We start from the raw sequence: 25,568 nt of genomic DNA on the forward strand, positions 1-25,568 counted from the left end.
GGATCCATGATTCAGCACCCCTCCCCCACAGCTTCAATTGCAGGGCTCTGGGCTTCAGCAGGGCTGGCCTTACTGGCCACTGTAGTCAAGAGGCAAGGAGCGGGGTGAGGCTGGAGTGCAAGGCTGCAAAAGGGAGCTTGGCAATGGAGGGGGGGAGCAGTGGGAACCCAGGTGAGGATGGAGAGGCAGTGGGGGCAGGCTGTGGAGGCCTAAGGGGGTGGGGGAGCAGGGAGAGGCATTGGGGGCCAGAGGTGATGGGTGGAGAGCCAGTGGGGACCAAAGGCACCAAAATACATTTTTATTATTGAGTCTGCAAAAACACCCACATCTATCAGTGAATGATTTGGACGTGTATTTATTTGTTTCTCCTAAAGTTAAATATTTTAGGAAAATGTCAGAGCGGCCACCAGCAAGCATTGGTGGCTGCACTCTGAGGTCACCAAAAAGTGTTGAGAACCCCTGGGGCTGCTTTGTGCTCATCAGACTGGCCACCCCCTTGGTGTCAGTGCACCTTGCTCCCAGCTGGGGTGAGGTGATCCTGTCAGCTGCTGTTCACAAATCAATCCTTGTGGGTGGTTAATACAACAAAATTGGTAGAACTTCCCTGCCCTGGCTCGATCCTGCCCTCACTAGAATATGCAGCTAAGCTCAAGAGCTGTTGAGTAGGATGCTATTTACCTGTAGTCTGCAGATAGTACAGAAGAGGGGGCCCTAGCCTGGCCCTGTGGGAAGAGGGGCTCTGTGCCCTTTAGTCGGGTGGTAAAAGCGTCTGTAGGTGTGGAGCTGTGCTAAAGCTGAAGGTCCCCTGCTTCCAGATAGAAACGATTCATGCTGCCTGGAGGAGGCAGTGAACGCACCTTGCCGAGAGCAAGTTCTAGAAATAGACAAGACAACCTCAAAAGCACTTCAACCTTGGAACAGCCCTACCCTGGGTCTAGACCAGCACTGCGGTGACACTGCCCTTCCACTTTCAGCTAGAAGTACTGGGAGGGTCCAAGTTTCTGAAGCAAAACCTTAGCCACGTGCATGCTGCCCATAACATGCTCCTACGGCCATGTGCATAATACTGGCTCTGACCTTCGCTGCCCCTGCCAGAATGAGCCTATAGCAACAAGAATTCAGAATGTTTGTAGTACATCTTACCAGCGCTAACCAATACCACAGAAACCAAGCAGAACGCCTTTGCAGAACAGGGGAAGGACTTTGCCAGCAGAGCTAAATTCCAGAGCCAACTCAGTCCTAGACTAGGGAAGAGCTTGGGAACATCACAAATGCCAGATGCTCAGACCTGAGGCTCATCAAAGCCAGTGTCCTGTCTGCCAGCAGCCAGTACAGTACCAGACACTTCACAGGAAAGTGCAAGAAACTGCCCCTTAAGTACAAATAGGATAATCTGTCCTCCACATGAGGTTTCCTCCTAATCCATCAGGCAGGGGTCTCTCTGTTAATGCATTAACCAGAATAAGAGCAGCCAGACTGGGTCAGACCAAAGGTCCATCTAGCCCAATATCCTGTCTTCTGACAGCAGCCAATGCCAGGTGCCCCAGAGGGAATGAACAGAACAGGGAATCATCAAGTGATCCATCCCGTCGCCCATTCCCTGCTTCTGGCAAACAGAGGCTAGGGACACCATCCCTGCTAATAGCCATTGATGGACCTATCTGCCATGAACTTATCTAGTTCTTTTTTTAATCCTGTTATAGTTTTGGCCTTCACAACCTCCTCTGGCAAAGAGTTCCACAGGTTGACTGTGCATTGTGTGAAAAAATACTTCCTTTTGTTTGCTTTAAACCTGCTGCCTATTAATTTCATTTGGTGACCCCTAGTTCTTGTGTTATGAAAAGGGGGAAATAACACTTCCTTATTTACTTTCTCCCCACCAGTCATGATTTTATAGATCTCTATCATATCCCCCCTTAGTCATCTTTTCCAAGCTGAATAGTCCCAGTCTTATTAATCTCTCCTCAGACAGTTGCTATCCCATAACCCTAATCATTTTGTTGCCCTTTTCCAATCCCAATATACTTTTTTTGAGATGGGGTGACCACATCTGCATGCAGTAGGCAAGGTGTGGGTGAACCACAGATTTATATAGAGGAAATAAGAGATTTTCTGTCTTCTCTCCCTTTGCTAATGATTTTCCACACTATTTGCTTTTTTGACTGCTGCTGCACCTTGAGCAGATGTTTTCAGAGAACTATCCACAATGACTCCACGATCCCTTTCTTGAAGGTTAACAGATAATTTAGACCCTATCATTTTATATATATAGTTGGGATTATGTTTTCCAATGTGTATTAATTTGCATTTATCAACTTAGAATTTTATCTGCCAATCTGTTGCCCAACCACCCAGTTTTCTGAGATCCCTTTGTAGCTCTTCGCAGTCTGCCTGGGACTTACTATCTTGAGTAGTTTTGTATCATCTGCAAATTTTGCCATCTCACTTTTTACCCCTTTTTCCAGATCATTTATTAATATGTTGAATAGTGCTGGTCCCAGTAAAGACCTTGTGGACATCACTATTTACCTCTCTCCATTCTGAAAACTGACCATTTATTCCTACCCTTTGTTTCCTATCTTTTAACCAGTTACCGATCCATGAGAGAACCTTCCCTCTTATCCCATGACAGCTCTCTGAAAATCTCAGTGCACTTTATCCAGTGGATCCCCCTTGTCCACCTGCTTGTTAACCACCTCAAAAAATTCTAGTAGATTGGTGAGGCACAGATTACTAAAATCATATTGACTCCTCCCCAACAAATTACATTTATCTCTGGGTCTGACAATTCTGTTCTTTACTATAGTTTTAACCAGTTTGCCTGGTACTGAAGTCAGGGTCACCTCTGGAGCCCTTTTTAAAAATTGGCATCACATTAGCTATCCTCCAGTCCTTGGGTACAGAAGCAGATGTAAATCATAGGTTACAAGCCACAGTTACTAGTTCTGCAATTTCACATTTGAGTTCCTTCCAAACTCTTGGGTGAATGCCATCTGGTCCTGGTGACTTATGATAAATTAGTTCCAAAACCTCTTTTAATGACACCTCAATCTGGGACGGTTCCTCAGACTGGTCACCTAAAAAGAACAGCTCAGGTGTGGGAACTTACCTCACATCCTCAGCCATGAAGACTGATGCAAAAAATTCATGTAGCTTCTCTGCTGTGGCCTAATCCACCGCGAGTGCTCCTTGGGTAGCTCTTTTTTGGCCTGCTAATTATAACTTTGGATAGTTCTGTTAAATGTCCATTGCCTTTTAATTGTACTACATTTGTGGCCTCATTTCAGCCCTTGGGACTGAGTTCACAGCTTCGGTACAAATTGTGAGGAAAAAAAAATTCTTCTCAGAGTTGAATTGACCATTTTTAATATAATAATAGAATGGGCCCTGCTAGTAGGAGACAGGATGAAAAAGGAAGCCAGAAGCCAAGGCTGGTGTTTTGAGCTAGGTCCTACCCTTAGAGACCTGCTGAAAAACAAGAGCACTTGTGTGAAGTACTGAACTCTCAGCTATCAGTGGGAGTGCTGGCTTCCCTACCTCCACTCCAGTCACCGCAGCCTGGAGTTGTTAAATGAGGCAGCATTTCAAGTATAACTTGAGACATGTTGAAAATCAGGGTCCTCTAAGGCATCAAGTGAAACACCCAAGTGAAAAACCAGGGTTTGAAGTTTTGGCCCTTCCGTGTGGTGCCTTGGTTTCCAAAGTTCTGCACAGTCCCTTAACTCAGCTGGCCAGACGGCTACAGGCAGAAAGAACGCACATTCCTCGCGGAGCTCATTTTAGCCAGGTGAGCAAACTCCTGTCCCCTGGAACACAAGCACAGAAATAATACCAGCTGTGTCCTCGGAGAGGTGGGGAGCCTAGAATCCTCTGCACTGGAACAGCTGCAGCGCTTCTGAGGGAGCGGATTGCGTTCTTCAAGCTAAACACACCCACATCGCTAGCACATCTACCCCAAAGCAGAGTTTCGCCCACTGGGTGCCGGTGGGCGGGGCTTCGGCAGTAGCCCAGGGTTCTTCAATGTAACCGGCGTGTCTCTCAGGCACGGCCCTGCTGTACGGAGGGAGGCTGCGTTGTGCTCACGTGTAGCCAGCGCAGGAGGAGCGAAGCTGTGGGGGGGCTGCAGGAGGTAGCCCAGTGTGCAGCACTGAGCGAACTCGACACAGGCATGGGGCAGGGAAGCATTGAGGGGGGTCATTGGGCAGTTGAAACGCCTCCTCCCAAGGCTGTCCTGGGGCTGGCTGCTAAGGACGGGAGCAGTGCTCCCGGCTCGCAGAGAAAGGGGTGGTGCTTTCATGAGCCTCACAGCAGCCACGGATCTGCCCCCTTTGAGTTCAGCTTCTCTAGACCCAGCTGTCATTCCTCACCCCAATCCACTGCACTGCTGCCTCCCAGCTATTGACAGTCACTTTTCTCCCCCTCCAATGCAGCCAAGCTCTCACCTACAGGCTTTGCTGGCCTCCAGCCACAGAAAAGACCAGTAAGAGTCGGACAAAGTTGATGCTCAACCCCACACAGGCGCAAAACTCCGGGTGGCCAGAAAGCAGTTCCTGACAGAGAGACACGAAGGCCCAAACAACACCGTAGCCTGGCCCATGCCTGTCTACTGGTCAAGACACCGGCTTGCCAAGGGGAGCTGATGGATTGCGTAGAGTCATGGTTTGTGTGCTACCCTCACAAAAGAGCCAATCGGAGAGCAGGTAGGAGTCTGAGCCCCTGCTCAGGGGGTGGCCCCGGGGCCCACACTGCAGCACAGGCTGGGCTCAGAGAAACTCACTCAAGACAAAACCCGAAACAGGTTGGAAAGCTTTACTTCCACACTGACCCAGGCTGGGTGCACTGCTGGGGCCAGAGCACCTTCCAGCCGCTGGGCTGGCAGCGGGTCAGACATCCCCCTTCGACAGCACCAGGTGCTGCCCGAACAGCCTGCTCTGACTGGCCACGTGGAGGGAAAGCTTGCCAGCAGCACAGGCCTGACGCCTCAGGGCTCCGAGCTCTGGCAGCGGGACAGGCAGGCAGGCAGCTGGCAGAAGCTTGGCTCTAAGGCTGCCACCACAGGGCCACCGCAGCTCCCATCACGAGTCCTTATTTCACACACTGGCTCTTCTTCCGCCTCTTCTTGCGGGTAGCGCGAGGGCCCCTTCCCTCTCCATCCTGGGATCTCTCTGCTCCACCGTCCACCTCAGCAGGAAGGGAGCTGGAAGCAACAGGCGGAGGAGAGCCCAAAGCAGCATGAGTTACTGGCAGGACAAAATCACCTTCCCAACACAGCAGTGCCCCAGCTGCTGCTCCAACAGACTGGCCACCCCGCCACCAGACTTCATTGCCCAGCCTCGCTTCCATCGACACTGACAACTCCGCTAGTCTGGCACCCGACTCCTCCTGCCCAGCCCCACCCCACCCGCCCCTGGAGTCAGCACAATCTCCCCCCAACCCCACCCCAAGCTACCTTCTCTCCATCACCTCCCATCTATGTCCTTCCCGAAGGCCCTGCAGCTCACTGCCCACAGCTAGATGGTAACCTCGCCTCAGGGTCAAGGAGCTCCTTCAAACCCACTTCTTCCGGAATCCCGCCCCTGTGAGTGCCCCCAGCCCAGGGGCACTGTCTGACTGCCTGCACAATGGCCATGACTCAGCCCAGGGCATGGTGCTGCCAGCCTCCCCACACCACATCGAACGGAGGATTTCTAATCAGGGCGAGCCCCAGCTCTCACCTGGAGGAGTCCTGGCGGGTGCATTCCTGCTGCCTCTCCAGCACGGCAACAAAGAAGCCGTTTGTCAGCGTGGCTGCAGGGCAGGCTCGGAGGCAGCACTCCGCACCTGGGAAGGTGGCGAGGCCTCGATGGGGCCAGGAAGGCAGTACATTTACCAACCTGTGAATGGGGGCAAGATCACAACGAAGCTCAGTGACCCAGCCAGCCACGGCCCGCTCCGCCTAAGTGCCCGGCTGGCCAGTGGCCTGTGACGGTGAGGCAGGGGAAACCTGCCTCTTCCCACTGTGCTCTGCCACGGGAACCACTGGCTACAGTCCTTGGGCCTCAGAGCTGCCCCAAACGATGCCTTCAGTCCCCTTCCCCCCCCCCCCCCCCCAAACAGGAAACGCAGTGAGCAGATACTAACAATGCTGCCTGGCTCGTCCCCCACCCAGTGGACAATTCCACTTCCATCTCGCCACAGGCACCCCCACACACTGCCTGGTTATTGCAGACCCAGCTACAGCCCAAGTGTCTGTACCTGAACGCCGTGCCGTGCTCCTGGAGCACATCCCACACCACGTCCTCGTTCTCCTCCTGCTGCACCGAGCACGTGGAGTAAGCCAGGCGCTGGAGGGCAGGGAAGCGCAGAGCATGGCTCAGGGCCTTGCGCTGGAACCTAGCCAGCGCCCGCAGCCGCTCCGAGCTGGGGGCACTCTCCTCAGCTGGCAGCCGGTTCACCATTCCTGGGGGGAAGAGACTATCAGAGAGGCCTGGACAAGCTGGGCTCCAATTCAGGCACCTGTATCACCCAGCTGCTGGGCTCCCCCCTGCTCCAGGCTCTGCATCCGAAGGCCCATTCTCCACCAAGCCCACTGACTTCAGCGAATCCTTGAGAGAGACTCACAGCCAGGTACACCAGGTGGGTATAACCATCACCCTGTTTGTACTGCACAGGCCTGGCCTACCCCCCACCCCTTACCTGAGCCGCTGCATGAGGGGTCCAGGAGGATGTAGGTCACATTGCTGTACTTTGGGTCACTGGGGTCAACTGTCAGGAAGTCCTGGTTGGCCAGTTCACAGCAGCTAACCCCAGCCCGCACCAGCATGGTGCTCATGGTGGCCAAGCGGTTGGGGTCCAGGTCAAAGGCGAAGATCTGCCTGAATGTAATGCCCCAAAGAGGAATACAGGAATCATTACCCAGCAGACCGGGCCCTGCCTTCACTGCCAGGCCCACCACCCCAGACATGCAGAAAACCTCGGACAACCAAAAGCAGTTTTGGCCGAGTGCATCCCTAAGTCGATTAACCCGCTTCCCCCCGGAGTACAGCATGTCCTTCCCACCACTGCAGGAGGAGCTGGAGCACAGCCGGCAGCGTGCTGGGGGAGGAGGGGGGGGGTCACCTCTCTCTGCAGTGGGTGGGTACAGGTTACTTGCCAGGAACATCTGGGTATATCTTAATAGTTTCCCTGCCATTGCAGGGGCCTCGGGCACTGCTGCACCTCGGTCCCTCCTACCCTCTCCCTGTGACACAGAACAGTCGAGTCTCCGGCGGGCTGTACTGCTTCAGTCTCATTCTGGCTGTTGCGTTAGTGTGCAGGTGGTCTGTGACGTACAGGAAGCCAGAGTAGATGATCTGATGATCCCTTTTGACTCTGTATTAATGGCTGCCAATCTGAGTCTTTGGTTGCCAAGCCTCACTCTCCAGCTGGTGCTCTGCCACCAGTCCCCGCAGACGCTGCCCAATCCCGGACTGATTTCAGGCAAGGACAGAGCTAACAAGACAAGCTGACAACAACTCCCAGTTCCCACATGCGAGAGGCAAAATGCCCGCTCCCCAAGTACTTGCCCCTTTCCCTTGTGTAGTCCTGCTTTTAACCCCATGATGGGTGCAGTTCCTACTCGTGTTCCCTGCCAGAGAAGTCAGGCTGAGCTGCAGAATCAACACCCCGGTTGTCGCAGGACCCAGAGGGCTCTGAGCAGAACGGAGGCCAAAGACAGCATGTGTCCCTCCCTCCCAAGGCTCCTTTCCTCATCAGAACGGCTGCTAGGATAGAGTTTCAGTGCCCTGCCCTGGGAAAATTGCTTATCACAACAGCAGGCAGCCCTCACCCACACAGCTCCGTCCTGCAGCTCGCACTCACCCCTTGTTCTTCAGGATGGCAGCCATGTGGCTGGTCTTGTTCCCGGGGGCAGCGCAGGCATCGATTACATGGGAGCCCGAGGGGGGACTCAGAAGGAAGGCAGGAAGGCAGCTGGCCTGGAAGAGACACCACCAGTCACAGCTCTGCACCTGCAGTATCTACCTCCCCAATACAGACACTTACCCCCATCTCGTCAGACCACTCCCCTAAGTCATTCCACAGCCACAGAATCCACCCCCGGCTGGGGAATCAAAACTTCCATAAAAACACGACTTTGTCACCCTCACGGTTATGGAGATAGCCTTCCAACGCCGTGCCAGCTGCCTCAGTCTGCAGTAAGCCTGAGACTGACACAAATTGCTCCCATTTGTCTTGATGGGGTGTTGACATTTAACTAGCATCATTAGGTTTCAGAGTTGATAAGCTTAACTATTTCATAGCTCTTTAGCAGAAACACCCAGCTGGGGTCCTTATCCCACAACCCCAAAGTACCTCCTGCATCTCCCAGTTTGCCCCAGACAATTTCTACAGTGCAGTTAGAAGCTGTCAGTACAAAAATCTCCAGCATGTTGTAAACTATGGGAACCGCATGATCTTTCAGGGTCGTATCTAGGCCATTCTGCCCCATTAAAGGTCACCACTTCTTAGATCTATCTTAAGTTGTTGCACCAGAAAGCCACAGATTTTAGCTCTAGTTTGCTACAAAGTATGTGGGGGTTGTGGCCTAAAAACAACATTCATCCTTCCTGTATAGCCTTATGACACCCATCACCACGCCTCACTCCATTCCACACCAGAACCACCCCCTGGTACTTCTCTCTTCTCCCTCCAGCGCCCCACACCTTGTCCTGCAGTATGATATGCCCTGCGACGTACAGCCGGTTCTCATGGAAGTCTGTCTGCGGCGGGAAGACAAGCAGCTCCGGCAGGTGGGGATCCAAGAGGAATTGCTTCCCTGAGAGGGAGCTCAGCTCCTCCATTCTACCCAGAGACAGCAGGGCGTGGGGAGGGAGAAGACGGGTTTAGTGGAACACACATCCTGATTCCCCCAAGCTCAAAAGTCCTTCAGAGGCCAGCTACAGACTTCTCCCTTTCTCATGAGCCAACTAAAGCCCATACTCCGACCCTATCTCAAGGCCAGCCGAGTCGCTGAGCAGAATCCAGGGCACAGAGCATCACTCTAGAAGCTCCAACCCATCCACTGCCAATACTGAAGATAGTGTCCCTACCCATCTCATTCTCTTCCACACACAAGGCTCTGCTCCTCCCCTTCACAAAGAGAATGGCTTATGGCTTCCTGCGGTGCCAACCCTTGATTGTCTGGAAGGTCACTACAGTAGGTGCAAGGACTCCCCCATCTCCCATCTGGGGCTATCAGCTTGGCAGGTCAGTGAAGACCAGAGCGCAGGGTCCAGGGACAGGCCAGGAATGGCCTTACCTGTCTGCCCTGCCCAGGTAGGAGTAGCCCTGGCGTTTGAAGTAGTCGACCACATCATCCTTGCAAGTTTTCAGGGTGTTCACTCGGACATAACGTGGCACTTGAAGGGCTGGGGAAGCAAAACAAACAGGTTAGACACACACAATCCCTTTTCCCAAATCACCTGAGATACAAGAATACTCCAGCTGGTTCCAAGCATCAGACAGAGATGGAAGAGACAGATCAGGTCACGCCTAGCCCAGTCTGCAAGTCCATTTACTAAGTCACAGGTTAACCAGGAGCCCAGCGCAAACAGACCCAATACCCCAAAGAATGAACCTGGAAATCACTGCCCCATACATGACCCGTATCCCTAGTGAAATGATGGCACAAGTACAGAGAATATCCTTGAAGAAGCCAGGAACTACAGCACACCCTCCCACTGCAGAAGCAGTCACAAGCCACCATCCAGGCAGAGGTGGGCATAGGAATCCTGTAGGGTCTCACCCCAATCTAGAGGCCCACCTGCTGGGGAGAGCCCCCACACTCACCTTGGATCACCCCCTCTGTGGGAGCCAGCAGATCCTCGTTGCAGCTCACCTTCCTGCGCACCTTGAGACGGGCAAGCTCTGCCTGCAGCCGGGCCCGATGCTTCAACACCAGCACTTTCCAGCGGCCCCCGCACTTCAGACCCTTGCCAAAGAGCAAGTCGTACACCAGCACCTGCAGCAAGACTGAGTGGGTCAGGCCCAGCCCAGGGCCACCAGCCCAGAGCATCCCCCCAAGACAGGCTGGGCAGGGCCAGGCCTTACCTTGGCCAGGTGTGGGGGCAGCTTCTTCTCAGCCTTCAGCAGGGCAGCCCCGTCCATGATGGAGTCCAGCACGGGTGAGTAGCGCAGGGTCTCGGACACCAGGGCATAGAGCTGCTTCACGTTCTGTGGGGACAGGCCCGGTGAGCCTGGGGGCCCAGCCCCCCTGCCCGGCTCATCCCCCAATACCTGCCCCCAGCCCCGAATATCCCCCACCCCTGCCTAGCTCTGCCCCCAATATCCCCAATACCTGCCCCCAGCCCGGAATATCCCCCACCCCTGCCTGGCTCTGCCCCCAATATCCCCAATACCTGCCCCCAGCCCAGAATATCCCCCACCCCTGCCTGGCTCTGCCCCCAATATCCCCAATACCTGCCCCCAGCCCCCCAATATCCCCCACCCCTGCCCAGCTCTGCCCCCAATATCCCCAATACCTGCCCCCAGCCCCAAATATCCCCCACCCCTGCCCAGCTCTGCCCCCAATATCCCCAATACCTGCCCCCAGCCCAGAATATCCCCCACCCCCTGCCCAGCTCTGCCCCCAATATCCCCAATACCTGCCCCCAGCCCAGAATATCCCCCACCCCCTGCCCAGCTCTGCCCCCAATATCCCCAATACCTGCCCCCAGCCCCCCAATATCCCCCACCCCCTGCCCAGCTCTGCCCCCAATATCCCCAATACCTCCCCCCAGCCCCCCAATATCCCCCACCCCTGCCCAGCTCTGCCCCCAATATCCCCAATACCTGCCCCCAGCCCCCCAATATCCCCCACCCCTGCCTGGCTCTGCCCCCAATATCCCCAATACCTGCCCCCAGCCCAGAATATCCCCCACCCCTGCCTGGCTCTGCCCCCAATATCCCCAATACCTGCCCCCAGCCCCCCAATATCCCCCACCCCTGCCCAGCTCTGCCCCCAATATCCCCAATACCTGCCCCCAGCCCAGAATATCCCCCACCCCTGCCCAGCTCTGCCCCCAATATCCCCAATACCTGCCCCCAGCCCAGAATATCCCCCACCCCTGCCCAGCTCTGCCCCCAATATCCCCAATACCTGCCCCCAGCCCCCCAATATCCCCCACCCCTGCCCACAATATCCCCAATACCTGCCCCCAGCCCCCCAATATCCCCCACCCCTGCCCAGCTCTGCCCCCAATATCCCCAATACCTGCCCCCAGCCCAGAATATCCCCCACCCCTGCCCAGCTCTGTCCCCAATATCCCCAATACCTGCCCCCAGCCCCCCAATATCCCCCACCCCTGCCCAGCTCTGCCCCCAATATCCCCAATACCTCCCCCCAGCCCCCCAATATCCCCCACCCCTGCCCAGCTCTGCCCCCAATATCCCCAATACCTGCCCCCAGCCCAGAATATCCCCCACCCCTGCCCAGCTCTGCCCCCAATATCCCCAATACCTGCCCCCAGCCCCCCAATATCCCCCACCCCTGCCCAGCTCTGCCCCCAATATCCCCAATACCTGCCCCCAGCCCCCCAATATCCCCCACCCCTGCCCAGCTCTGCCCCCAATATCCCCAATACCTGCCTCCAGCCCAGAATATCCCCCACCCCTGCCTGGCTCTGCCCCCAATATCCCCAATACCTGCCCCCAGCCCCGAATATCCCCCACCCCTGCCCAGCTCTGCCCCCAATATCCCCAATACCTGCCCCCAGCCCAGAATATCCCCCACCCCCTGCCCAGCTCTGCCCCCAATATCCCCAATACCTGCCCCCAGCCCCCCAATATCCCCCACCCCCTGCCCAGCTCTGCCCCCAATATCCCCAATACCTGCCCCCAACCCAGAATATCCCCCACCCCTGCCCAGCTCTGCCCCCAATATCCCCAATACCTGCCCCCAGCCCCCCAATATCCCCCACCCCTGCCTGGCTCTGCCCCCAATATCCCCAATACCTGCCCCCAGCCCAGAATATCCCCCACCCCTGCCTGGCTCTGCCCCCAATATCCCCAATACCTGCCCCCAGCCCCCCAATATCCCCCACCCCTGCCCAGCTCTGCCCCCAATATCCCCAATACCTGCCCCCAGCCCAGAATATCCCCCACCCCTGCCCAGCTCTGCCCCCAATATCCCCAATACCTGCCCCCAGCCCCCCAATATCCCCCACCCCTGCCCACAATATCCCCAATACCTGCCCCCAGCCCCCCAATATCCCCCACCCCTGCCCAGCTCTGCCCCCAATATCCCCAATACCTGCCCCCAGCCCAGAATATCCCCCACCCCTGCCCAGCTCTGCCCCCAATATCCCCAATACCTGCCCCCAGCCCCCCAATATCCCCCACCCCTGCCCAGCTCTGCCCCCAATATCCCCAATACCTGCCCCCAGCCCCCCAATATCCCCCACCCCTGCCCAGCTCTGCCCCCAATATCCCCAATACCTGCCCCCAGCCCAGAATATCCCCCACCCCTGCCCAGCTCTGCCCCCAATATCCCCAATACCTGCCCCCAGCCCAGAATATCCCCCACCCCTGCCCAGCTCTGCCCCCAATATCCCCAATACCTGCCCCCAGCCCCCCAATATCCCCCACCCCTGCCCAGCTCTGCCCCCAATATCCCCAATACCTGCCCCCAGCCCCCCAATATCCCCCACCCCTGCCCAGCTCTGCCCCCAATATCCCCAATACCTGCCCCTAGCCCCCCAATATCCCCCACCCCTGCCCAGCTCTGCCCCCAATATCCCCAATACCTGCCTCCAGCCCAGAATATCCCCCACCCCTGCCTGGCTCTGCCCCCAATATCCCCAATACCTGCCCCCAGCCCCGAATATCCCCCACCCCTGCCCAGCTCTGCCCCCAATATCCCCAATACCTGCCCCCAGCCCCCCAATATCCCCCACCCCTGCCTGGCTCTGCCCCCAATATCCCCAATACCTGCCCCCAGCCCCGAATATCCCCCACCCCTGCCCAGCTCTGCCCCCAATATCCCCAATACCTGCCCCCAGCCCAGAATATCCCCCACCCCCTGCCCAGCTCTGCCCCCAATATCCCCAATACCTGCCCCCAGCCCCCCAATATCCCCCACCCCCTGCCCAGCTCTGCCCCCAATATCCCCAATACCTGCCCCCAGCCCAGAATATCCCCCACCCCTGCCCAGCTCTGCCCCCAATATCCCCAATACCTGCCCCCAGCCCCCCAATATCCCCCACCCCTGCCTGGCTCTGCCCCCAATATCCCCAATACCTGCCCCCAGCCCAGAATATCCCCCACCCCTGCCTGGCTCTGCCCCCAATATCCCCAATACCTGCCCCCAGCCCCCCAATATCCCCCACCCCTGCCCAGCTCTGCCCCCAATATCCCCAATACCTGCCCCCAGCCCAGAATATCCCCCACCCCTGCCCAGCTCTGCCCCCAATATCCCCAATACCTGCCCCCAGCCCAGAATATCCCCCACCCCTGCCCAGCTCTGCCCCCAATATCCCCAATACCTGCCCCCAGCCCCCCAATATCCCCCACCCCTGCCCACAATATCCCCAATACCTGCCCCCAGCCCCCCAATATCCCCCACCCCTGCCCAGCTCTGCCCCCAATATCCCCAATACCTGCCCCCAGCCCCCCAATATCCCCCACCCCCTGCCTGGCTCTGCCCCCAATATCCCCAATACCTGCCCCCAGCCCAGAATATCCCCCACCCCTGCCTGGCTCTGCCCCCAATATCCCCAATACCTGCCCCCAGCCCCGAATATCCCCCACCCCTGCCCCCAATATCCCCAATACCTGCCCCCAGCCCCCCAATATCCCCCACCCCTGCCTGGCTCTGCCCCCAATATCCCCAATACCTGCCCCCAGCCCCGAATATCCCCCACCCCTGCCCAGCTCTGCCCCCAATATCCCCAATACCTGCCCCCAGCCCAGAATATCCCCCACCCCCTGCCCAGCTCTGCCCCCAATATCCCCAATACCTGCCCCCAGCCCCCCAATATCCCCCACCCCCTGCCCAGCTCTGCCCCCAATATCCCCAATACCTCCCCCCAGCCCCCCAATATCCCCCACCCCTGCCCAGCTCTGCCCCCAATATCCCCAATACCTGCCCCCAGCCCAGAATATCCCCCACCCCTGCCCAGCTCTGCCCCCAATATCCCCAATACCTGCCCCCAGCCCCCCAATATCCCCCACCCCTGCCCAGCTCTGCCCCCAATATCCCCAATACCTGCCCCCAGCCCCCCAATATCCCCCACCCCTGCCTGGCTCTGCCCCCAATATCCCCAATACCTGCCCCCAGCCCCCCAATATCCCCCACCCCCTGCCTGGCTCTGCCCCCAATATCCCCAATACCTGCCCCCAGCCCAGAATATCCCCCACCCCTGCCTGGCTCTGCCCCCAATATCCCCAATACCTGCCCCCAGCCCAGAATATCTCCCACCCCTGCCCGGCTCTGCCCCCAATATCCCCAATACCTCCCCCCAGCCCCCCAATATCCCCCACCCCTGCCCAGCTCTGCCCCCAATATCCCCAATACCTGCCCCCAGCCCAGAATATCCCCCACCCCTGCCCAGCTCTGCCCCCAATATCCCCAATACCTGCCCCCAGCCCAGAATATCCCCCACCCCTGCCTGGCTCTGCCCCCAATATCCCCAATACCTGCCCCCAGCCCAGAATATCCCCCACCCCTGCCTGGCTCTGCCCCCAATATCCCCAATACCTCCCCCCAGCCCCCCAATATCCCCCACCCCTGCCCAGCTCTGCCCCCAATATCCCCAATACCTGCCCCCAGCCCCCCAATATCCCCCACCCCCTGCCTGGCTCTGCCCCCAATATCCCCAATACCTGCCCCCAGCCCCCCAATATCCCCCACCCCCTGCCCAGCTCTGCCCCCAATATCCCCAATACCTGCCTCCAGCCCAGAATATCCCCCACCCCTGCCCAGCTCTGCCCCCAATATCCCCAATACCTGCCCCCAGCCCCCCAATATCCCCCACCCCCTGCCCAGCTCTGCCCCCAATATCCCCAATACCTGCCCCCAGCCCCCCAATATCCCCCACCCCTGCCTGGCTCTGCCCCCAATATCCCCAATACCTGCCCCCAGCCCCCCAATATCCCCCACCCCCTGCCTGGCTCTGCCCCCAATATCCCCAATACCTGCCCCCAGCCCAGAATATCCCCCACCCCTGCCTGGCTCTGCCCCCAATATCCCCAATACCTGCCCCCAGCCCAGAATATCTCCCACCCCTGCCCGGCTCTGCCCCCAATATCCCCAATACCTCCCCCCAGCCCCCCAATATCCCCCACCCCTGCCCAGCTCTGCCCCCAATATCCCCAATACCTGCCCCCAGCCCAGAATATCCCCCACCCCTGCCCAGCTCTGCCCCCAATATCCCCAATACCTGCCCCCAGCCCAGAATATCCCCCACCCCTGCCTGGCTCTGCCCCCAATATCCCCAATACCTGCCCCCAGCCCAGAATATCCCCCACCCCTGCCTGGCTCTGCCCCCAATATCCCCAATACCTCCCCCCAGCCCCCCAATATCCCCCACCCCTGCCCAGCTCTGCCCCCAATATCCCCAATACCTGCCCCCAGCCCCCCAATATCCCCCACCCCCTGCCTGGCTCTGCCCCCAATATCCCCAATACCTGCCCCCAGCCCCCCAATATCCCCCACCCCCTGCCCAGCTCTGCCCCCAATATCCCCAATACCTGCCTCCAGCCCAGAATATCCCCCACCCCTGCCCAGCTCTGCCCCCAATATCCCCAATACCTGCCCCTAGCCCCCCAATATCCCCCACCCCTGCCCAGCTCTGCCCCCAATATCCCCAATACCTGCCCCTAGCCCCCCAATATCCCCCACCCCTGCCCAGCTCTGCCCCCAATATCCCCAATACCTGCCCCCAGCCCCCCAATATCCCCCACCCCCTGCCTGGCTCTGCCCCCAATATCCCCAATACCTGCCCCCAGCCCCCCAATATCCCCCACCCCCTGCCCAGCTCTGCCCCCAATATCCCCAATACCTGCCTCCAGCCCAGAATATCCCCCACCCCTGCCCAGCTCTGCCCCCAATATCCCCAATACCTGCCCCCAGCCCCCCAATATCCCCCACCCCCTGCCCAGCTCTGCCCCCAATATCCCCAATACCTGCCCCCAGCCCCCCAATATCCCCCACCCCTGCCTGGCTCTGCCCCCAATATCCCCAATACCTGCCCCCAGCCCCCCAATATCCCCCACCCCCTGCCTGGCTCTGCCCCCAATATCCCCAATACCTGCCCCCAGCCCAGAATATCCCCCACCCCTGCCTGGCTCTGCCCCCAATATCCCCAATACCTGCCCCCAGCCCAGAATATCTCCCACCCCTGCCCGGCTCTGCCCCCAATATCCCCAATACCTCCCCCCAGCCCCCCAATATCCCCCACCCCTGCCCAGCTCTGCCCCCAATATCCCCAATACCTGCCCCCAGCCCAGAATATCCCCCACCCCTGCCCAGCTCTGCCCCCAATATCCCCAATACCTGCCCCCAGCCCAGAATATCCCCCACCCCTGCCTGGCTCTGCCCCCAATATCCCCAATACCTGCCCCCAGCCCAGAATATCCCCCACCCCTGCCTGGCTCTGCCCCCAATATCCCCAATACCTCCCCCCAGCCCCCCAATATCCCCCACCCCTGCCCAGCTCTGCCCCCAATATCCCCAATACCTGCCCCAGCCCCCCAATATCCCCCACCCCCTGCCTGGCTCTGCCCCCAATATCCCCAATACCTGCCCCCAGCCCCCCAATATCCCCCACCCCCTGCCCAGCTCTGCCCCCAATATCCCCAATACCTGCCCCCAGCCCAGAATATCCCCCACCCCTGCCTGGCTCTGCCCCCAATATCCCCAATACCTGCCCCCAGCCCAGAATATCCCCCACCCCTGCCTGGCTCTGCCCCCAATATCCCCAATACCTCCCCCCAGCCCCCCAATATCCCCCACCCCTGCCCAGCTCTGCCCCCAATATCCCCAATACCTGCCCCCAGCCCCCCAATATCCCCCACCCCCTGCCTGGCTCTGCCCCCAATATCCCCAATACCTGCCCCCAGCCCAGAATATCCCCCACCCCTGCCTGGCTCTGCCCCCAATATCCCCAATACCTGCCTCCAGCCCAGAATATCCCCCACCCCTGCCCAGCTCTGCCCCCAATATCCCCAATACCTGCCTCCAGCCCAGAATATCCCCCACCCCTGCCTGGCTCTGCCCCCAATATCCCCAATACCTGCCCCCAGCCCAGAATATCCCCCACCCCTGCCTGGCTCTGCCCCCAATATCCCCAATACCTCCCCCCAGCCCCCCAATATCCCCCACCCCTGCCCAGCTCTGCCCCCAATATCCCCAATACCTGCCCCTAGCCCCCCAATATCCCCCACCCCCTGCCTGGCTCGGCCCCCCAGCCCGGCCCCACGGCCCAGCCCCGCGACCTGGAAGCGGCTCTTGTACACCAGAGTCTTGAGGGCGCCGTCCCGGCGCTGCAGCCCGTCCAGGACAGAGGCGGCCGCGGTGTAGAGCGCCATGGCCCGTCCCGGCCCCCGTACCCGGCAGTGCGACCCACGCGCCACAGACAGCGCGCCCGACTTCCGGCACAGCCGCTCCGCGAGGCCCCGCCCCCGCGAAACGCGCGACGGGGGCGTGACCGGCGAGGACATGCGCGCGAGCCCCGTGCATTGTGGGTAACAGCGGGCACCGCGCGCTGGGGCCTGGCCTGGTGCATTGTGGGTAACAGCGGGCACCACGTGCTGGGGCCTGGTCTGGTGCATTGTGGGTAACAGCGGGCACCGCGCGCTGGGGCCTGGCCTGGTGCATTGTGGGTAACAGCGGGCACCGCGTGCTGGGGCCTGGTCTGGTGCATTGTGGGTAACAGCGGGCACCGTGCGCTGGGGCCTGGCCTGGTGCATTGTGGGTAACAGCGGGCACCGCGCGCTGGGGCCTGGCCTGGTGCATTGTGGGTAACAGCGGGCACCGCGCGCTGGGGCCTGGCCTGGTGCATTGTGGGTAACAGCGGGCACCCTGTGCTTCCAGCTTAGCGTTGGGGATCGCACTCCCAGCTCCATGTGTAGACGAACCCAAACACTGCTCAGTTCACCTTCTGCCAAAGGCCAACAACACAGCGAGCCCTGCCAGGGACACAGGGTCACCCCTCTGTACCAACAAGCCGTGGCGGGGGCTTTGCTTGTCATGGGCAAGAAGTAGGTATGAAGGTTCATTTTTTATATAAAAATCAAGGTTCAAACCTGTCCTTAGTGCTTCCAAGGAATTTCGACTCCAGTGCTGCACGTGAGAATCTTAACCCTAGACTAGCAGCAATTGTGCCTCACCCTGTCTTCCATTCCAACCACACACCCTACAGGAAGGGAAAGAGCCCCAGACATCGCTCCATCCTTGCTTTCTCTCCTCCAGAAGCATCCAGAATTCTTCCAACCAGCAATCTTCACTGCTCTGTAAATCTGGTCAGCCACAACGGGGCTGGGAATTCTTATGGGTAACAACGGACACTCCACACTGGGACCTGGCCTGGTGCATTGTGTCTAACAGCGGGGGGCCTCCGCAAATGCTCATGGTGTCAACTATGCCACAAATGGCAGAGTCACAGTCATAATGAAGCCGACTGTGCCCCGTGTCACTCACCAGCACTGCACCACTAGCTCCTCTTCAGGAAACAGGCCAGAATCCACCTGCTAGGAGAGCTGGTTAGATAAGTCTGGCAGCTGCTTGATTATTGAAGAGACAAACCATTAATATTGTTCCATAGTCTCCTCCAGCCCTTCCCCCCCATGGCCTTCGTTGATTCTTTGTCCATGTGGATCCCACTTGTCATGCAGTTGAGATTGAAACCCTTGTACCAGCAGGGTCTGGTGGGGCCATACTGGAAAGAGCCAAATCAACACCAGGGTGTGTAGCAGAGGCCTTACTGTGGGGTCTGTTCCCTGGAGAGACCTCTTTCCCCAATGGCCATTGACTCGTATGAAATTTGCAACATGTATGGAGCCAGCAGCTCATGTTTCAATTAGTTCATTCCCATCGCTACCCCTCACAAGTTAGACTAATGCACAAGTTAGAAATAACCCCGAGGGATGGGGGAATCGCCAGATCTCACTGAGTGATGAGAAGGGGGATCATTCTGTGGAGAGGACCCCGGGGCAGAAGAAGAACAGAACTCCAGTCAAGAAGAGGAGAGGAATGTGGCCTTGGGGAGCTGGAAAAACCTCTGTCTGATGACCTGCTGTATCTCAGCCCAACCAAAGCTAGCGAGCTTACAGCAAGGCGCAGATTCACTCTGTGCCTCCCTTGTGCTCTGAGCTATTCCCCATAGCAGTCCCTGTGCAGAGAGGAGCTGGCCACAAAGCTGCTGAGATGCAGGTGATGTGCCCCATCCCCTCTGGCCTTGTGGCCTAGGCTGGGCCTGAGCTGTTCTCCTGAACCCAGCTTTTATCTAGCAACTAGTGAGTCTCACCTCAATGAAGAGAGTCATCACAATGATTCTCTCCTGTCCACCCTCCCCCTCCTCATCCTGAGGATCTGGCTGTCTCAGGAAGTGGAGGTCAATCAACATCATGTCTCTGGAACATGAAACAGAAGGCTCCTTGTGATTATCAAGAGGCAGAGTAAGATCTACTCCAGTTGCTGGGGCCAAGATGGCAACCTGGAATGGAGGAGTATTTCACACTGAAATTCCACTACCAAGAGTGGCACCGTGAAGGGAAATCTTTAGGCTCCTACTTTGGAATCAGGCAAACACTTTGTATGTAATAATGTGGGGCAGAAAACGTGGCCCATCCTTGCTGGTACTGGATACAGGCAAACTCCTTCCAATAGCCAAGCACAGACAAACAGCTCTGCACAGCCTTCACTTTTGCTAAAGACAAAAAAATGCCAGGATCCTGGAATGAGATCAGCCCTAAGTACAGCAACTCAACCACAGGAATTGGCATGAGGCCTACGCCACATGGCATGTTCTGCAATAGAAAATGTAAATACGCCCTGCGGGGAGCTGGTACTTCCAGGGAGCTTAACGGGGCAGCCCCCTCCCTATGGGCCTTGTCCACATTACAGCTTCTAACCGAGTTTGTAACCAATTAGTGATATAGTAGATTCTAAAGCTGGACCAGGTACATACACAACGTGGTGAAATACTCCATTTTTGTGACAGATAGAACACCCTCACAGGCATGCGGGGCCCACTCCTTAAATGCTGTGCATCTGTACTGACACCCTATGGGACATTGTACTCGCGGCTGTGTTCCAGAGAAAGGTCTTTCTGGTTTGCAAAAGAACCCAGAGGTTCTCCCCTTTCTGTGCCATGGTCCCATCAAAGCCACAAGCAGCAGGTGTTGTGAGAGTCACTTTCATCTTGTTGTATCTCTGTCTCCGTGTACATGCCTCTAAGTGGAGGCAACGCAGACCTCTATCAATAAAACAGCACCTCACCCTTTGGCCTTTCTTTGGCAGCAAATATTACATCAAATATCTGGTATGATTATTCTCCCTGAATGTTTGGGCAACTTTGCCTGTGTCTAGACTTGACCCTCACATTTTGTATAAACAAGGGCACTTTCATCCCTGCTTAAAAGCTGTGGGGTCATTGAAGCCTTGACATATTCCAGATATGCAAACTTCCCTGCAGTAGACAGGTTCTTTAATGGTGTCATTATGAGATAGCTTTTACACGAGGCTGTCTGAGGCCTTGGCAGGGCTGCTTAAGACAATCGTGCTCCTTCTTGACACTAGGAACACCTGAGCCACAATGTCTCAGTACTTTTAAGATGATATATTGTGTAAGAGAGGGCTAGAGCATGCTTTCCAGGGTGTTCTCTTATCACCTTCTTGCCATGTGCAGTAATAGCCCGAGATGGCAGTGAGGATCGTTCACTTTGATCTCCAGCTGCTCCTGTCATGGGGTGCCCTGCTCACCGCTGGAGCACCTCTTTCTGGCTGCATTTGGGGATTAGCTCCGCCAGGCCAATGCCCCTTCCTTTGGTGGCACTCGTCACTCTCTCGGGACTCAGCTGCTCTCACTTCGTGGCTTGGCTCTCCACTGTAGCTCCCCCTTCCAGAGGATCATGTGCATCAAAGTCTCTCTAGATCCACTGTCCCAGGCACTCTTCTTTCACTGCCCCTTTAATGGTCCCACTTCTCCAGTGGCTGGGAGGGGAACCCAGGGACTCTCTCTACACTTTTTTTCAGTCCAAAGCAGTCAAGGTCTGCCCAGTCCTCTCCCTTACTGATGTATCCCGGGGCTATTTCCTACCTTGCCTTCTCTCACCCTAACAGTGACTGCAGTTTCTCTCTCAGCAGCCTCCTTCTACAGTCAGCTGCTGGGCTTTATACAGGCCTCTCCTGTTCCTGTCCACCTGAGCTTCCTCTTTAATTAGTCCTCCTTGCTCCCTGGGTCCTCCTCCAGGTGCAGCTGGTCTGACCTGGTCCCCTTAACCCCCTAAGGCCTTGTATGGAGTGGGCACCACCTCACAGCTCCACACAGAGGTTCTGGAGCTGAGCGCTGGTTCTCTGACCTGCCAAGCTTTATGAAACCCAAATCTGTCTGAATTCTGGTGGACAGCATATGGGGATGTTACACAGACTGCTAAAGAGGGGTTTGCTCTAGCCAGTTATGCCAGGGAAATGTCCTGTTGGTAAAGTTCAGTATCCTCATTGGGAGGATCCAATGTCTTATCTACTGGGAAAGAGCATGTACTGACAGGTCCTTCAGGCAGAGTTGTCGCTCAACAGTAAAAATGCTCCATCAAAGGCTCTATCTTGTATTGTCTGTTTTACTGTAAGTGAGTGGGGTAAACACCAGTTAAGTCTTTTCCCTGCAGGGATAACACGCTAATCTAGGGTTCTGATTCGAGAACAAGCCAGATCTAACATCAGTATTGCATTCCTTTTCAGGCAACAAGGTAGGAACTTCTCTATGTTTCCTCTGATTCTGTTGAATTGTGAAGGCTTTTGAATATTGGTCAAGTTGGTCCCAAGTTGCTGTCAGTAGCCATGGTCGGAGAGTGGTAGATTTGTCATTCAGTTTCAAGGATATAATCTTAATATCCGTTAAATCCTGCGTTCCAAACTACTGGATTTCCTGCCTCTGAGTTGAGGTGGGTGTCTCCGCTCAGGTCTGAAGTTTCTCTGGTTGGCAGCCTGAGTCCATATTGCTGGGACTCTTGATTAGGAGCGTAAAGATGAGATCTAAAAGATTTTATTGAAAAGCTGGAGTCTTTGATCTGTCCAGTTTACTTTATGAACTGAATGAGATTCCCCATCTGAGCAGCTCTGAGGTGGGGGGACCTAACAAGGTCTTACTTGACGTTAATTTAGATCAGTATTTCTCAACGGGTGGGTCCAGTCCCCAGGAAGAGTCACAAAAGGCAATCAGGAGGGTCATGAGGCATTGAAAGCAAAGAAAATCTCCCTTTCCCTGCACATACTTACCCTTCAAGATCAAGTCTTCCTGGTCCACCATTCCAGACACACACACAAAGCAAGTCTATTATTGCCTTATGACTGCTGTCACAGATATCATTGTACAGTAAATGTTGGCGGGGGAGAGAGAGTTGTAAAACACTTTGACTTTGTAGAAGGGGTCGCCAGCCTGAAGAGGGTGAGAAACACGGAGTTGGGTTGGACTTTCCTGCTTTTCCCCTTTAAAACGAAGCCTTCAGCCTCTTTACTGAGGTTTGGTCTACCTTCAAAACTTGACCCAGCATAGCAATGTCAGTCAGGGTGTGGAAACCCCACCCCACCCCCCTGGGACATAGCCCTGCCGACAAAACCCCCATAGACGCAGCTATGCCAAGAGAAGAGTGCTTTGGTCTGCGTAGCTAATGTCATTTGGGGAGGGGAGCGGGTGTCCCTGCACCAGCAGCTGAGCTCCTTCTGTCAGTTTATGCCACATCTAGGCTAGAGGACTATGCCGACATAACTGTGACGGCACAGGCACGGTAGCTGGTGGTAACAAACCCCCACGGGAGGGGAGGGCCCTTCATCCCTTTGCTTTTATCAGGACTGCACTGGGGTGGGGCCAGGCTGGGCAGCAGCATCCCTCCAGGTGTTGTGGTGACCCCACCAGCTGTCGCCATGGGGACCACATCACAAAGCATCTCTGGGTGAAATCACACTGGGGGCAGGTTGCGTGGGCGTGGCCATGGGCGGAGCCACAATATAAATAAGGGGGAGAACCCCAGCTCTGTGCCTGTTGGCTCGGTGATGTGGAGGGAGCAGCAGGATCTTGGGTTTCTTGAGACCCAAGGGCTACAGAGAGAGCAGGGTTAGTGAGTACAGCTCAGAGAGACCTTCTGTGGGTAAGAGCCTGAGCCAGGGGCTTCTGGAAGGGGCCATGTGAATTAGTGGCTATTGACTGGCAGGGGTTTGGGGGTGCAGGTTTGGGAGACATTCCATGACAGAGCACACAGGCAGGCTGGTAGGTTGGACAATGGCCCATTGGCTTTGAGCAGTGACTGTAGAGCAGAGAAAGATCAAAGCCAACTCCTCAAACCTTTGGGTGTTTGAAATCTGAACTGGATCCAGATTTCACAATGACCCTTCTTTTCATCATGGACCGAATCCGATCCTCAGATCCAAACAACCCCGGAACTTGGGGGCGGGGATGGAAATCTGGATCCAGATTTGAATTCTGTGGCTTGAGTCCATCTCTATTAGATGAGGGGCTTGGGTCAGGGAGAGGAGGTGGGGGATGCTGTATCCTTTTTTCCTTATATTTTTCTCCCTCAGGGTATCTTGTTCTGAACAAAATACTCTCGCCCATTGAGCCTATGGATTTTCTCTATTTTAAATGTTTTGACCCATAATTAATAAGTATCATAATTATTAAATGATTAAAAAAAAACAGAATCTATGTAAATAAGCCCCAGGACAGACCCCTAGATACAAATTCACTTGGGATGACAGGACAATGGTTCACTAAGGGCCCAACTGTGAAAACTTTACTCACCTCGGGCGCACTCCACAGCGGGGTAGTCCTGCTGCAGTCGGTGGGCTTACTCGAGTGAGTAAGTGGTCATCATTAGTGGCTGGGTGCGTTGCATGTTTGAATTTAATAATGATTTGCGATTGTCAAATAACAGGGACAAATTGAATTACTTAATGAAAGGTTAATACAGCACTATACAGACTGCAGAAAGAAGATACACTCTACCACCCCTGGTAGATGGCAAAGAGAAGGTAGTTTGGGTCTTTCCTCTGTACCTAGTGGAATACTGGCAGTGTTCATTCACAAATTAGCTATCCAACCTACTTTCCTTTTCTAGGGTGCGAGATAAAGATACTTCTTTTTGGAGGGAAAAATACCTTTCTGTGATTAATTTTACCATGTGTTCTGTTTTCCTAGTTACTCATGGAATCTCTTTTATGTTCCTCAGTTTACCCGATTGATGAGCAAAAAGGAATCTCTAACCAAGTCATTAATAACAGCTGTGACAATCAAGAGTTCTTAATGAGTTAAAAATATCTTTCAGTGGGTCATTATCTCATCCATTACAGAATCCATCTGCAATAAGAATTACCTCTTCTCAATCCTAAAACATAACTGGGTCATAAGCACCCATATCAATTTCCCAGTCTTGTTTATTATAACATACTTCTGTAGACGCCTGTCATTCGTTTTGAGGGGTCCCTTCCCTGGGTGTCTGGGCTATATTAGTAAGGTCAGGATAAAAGATTGCCCACATTCCATCTGTGACCATGGTTCCAATGGGGGCCAGCTGAGGTTACCCAGTTAGGGTGAACTGCAAAGAATGGGGCAGATAATCCCCAAAACTGGTGGATATTTTCAATACTTGGATTTACCAAGCCATCATAAAACAGCTTCTTTATTACCTCACTGGTTGTCCAGAAACCAACAACACAGTTCCCTTAAAGTAACCCAGCCTCAGGCCTCCGTCCAGGTTCCCACGTCAAATATGATGAAGCTTTCTGAAAATCTTATTTCATCATATACAAGAAAAGGTTCTACCAATCCCAAAGGATCGGACACATTTCCTCCCAGGTTAATGAATATTCCAGATCTTACCCAACTACACGCTATAGCCAGTTCTTATTAACTAAACTAAAATTTATTAAAAAGAAAAGAGAGTGTGGTTAAAAGATCAATATACACACAGACATGAGTTCAGTTCTTGAGGTGCAGATTCGTAGCAGAGATGGTGAGCTTTGTAGTTGCAAAGAGTTCTTTCGGAAATAGTTCATAGGTTATAGTCCAATGCCCAGTATCATTGCAGGGCGTTCCAGTTTAGGACTGGGATCTCAGTCCTCATGGCTTTAGCTTCCCCTGTATGAAGCCTCAAGCAGATCTGAGATAAAAAGGATCAGGACTCAAGAATCTTTTGTACAATTTCAGGTCGTCTTGACAAGTTGGAGTCCCTCGGGGAACAATAGGCCCCATTTCCTAAGCATCGTTGTTAATTATTCACACAGATTAACACAAGGCAATTTATCCATCAGGCAGTCATATGTAAATACACAAAAACTCAAACGTTATCTCCCCACGTCTTTAAAGCTTGGCTTTGGGTTAGTTAGCCTGCAAGCTGTT

General features: G+C 55.5%; 2 protein-coding genes across 2 annotated transcripts in view; one reads left to right on the top strand and one right to left on the bottom strand.

Moving 5' to 3' along the window:
* Positions 1-4,794: 4,794 nt before the first annotated feature.
* NSUN5 (NOP2/Sun RNA methyltransferase 5) lies at positions 4,795-17,620 on the bottom strand. The gene is made up of 10 exons (XM_054008045.1): positions 17,452-17,620; positions 10,069-10,191; positions 9,808-9,979; positions 9,278-9,386; positions 8,682-8,820; positions 7,840-7,955; positions 6,676-6,854; positions 6,235-6,439; positions 5,715-5,873; positions 4,795-5,197 (listed from the first exon to the last, which is right to left on the bottom strand). The coding sequence occupies exons 1-10, from the start codon at positions 17,542-17,544 to the stop codon at positions 5,086-5,088; spliced, it is 1,407 nt and encodes a 468-aa protein (XP_053864020.1). The 5' UTR covers positions 17,545-17,620; the 3' UTR covers positions 4,795-5,085.
* Positions 17,543-25,568, top strand: part of LOC128825862 (maestro heat-like repeat-containing protein family member 2A) — a 46,674-nt gene continuing 38,648 nt past the window's right edge. Inside the window, exon 1 of the mRNA XM_054008699.1 lies at positions 17,543-17,696. Coding sequence (XP_053864674.1) covers positions 17,543-17,696 — 154 coding nt within the window. The remainder of the gene's footprint in view (positions 17,697-25,568) is intronic.

Source organism: Malaclemys terrapin, chromosome 18 (genome assembly GCF_027887155.1).
Source record: "Malaclemys terrapin pileata isolate rMalTer1 chromosome 18, rMalTer1.hap1, whole genome shotgun sequence".
Taxonomy (NCBI): Eukaryota; Metazoa; Chordata; order Testudines; family Emydidae; genus Malaclemys; species Malaclemys terrapin.

What these genes read in the sequence shown, in the direction of transcription:
- NSUN5 (XM_054008045.1), bottom strand. Translation starts at nt 17,544, where the DNA reads ATGGCGCTCTACACCGCGGCCGCCTCTGTCCTGGACGGGCTGCAGCGC. An exon ending in CCCCTCATGCAGCGGCTCAG is followed by an intron (nt 6,440 to 6,675) that starts GTAAGGGGTGGG and finishes TCTTCCCCCCAG; the next exon opens with GAATGGTGAACCGGCTGCCA. An exon ending in ACCCGCCAGGACTCCTCCAG is followed by an intron (nt 5,198 to 5,714) that starts GTGAGAGCTGGG and finishes TGTTGCTTCCAG; the next exon opens with CTCCCTTCCTGCTGAGGTGG.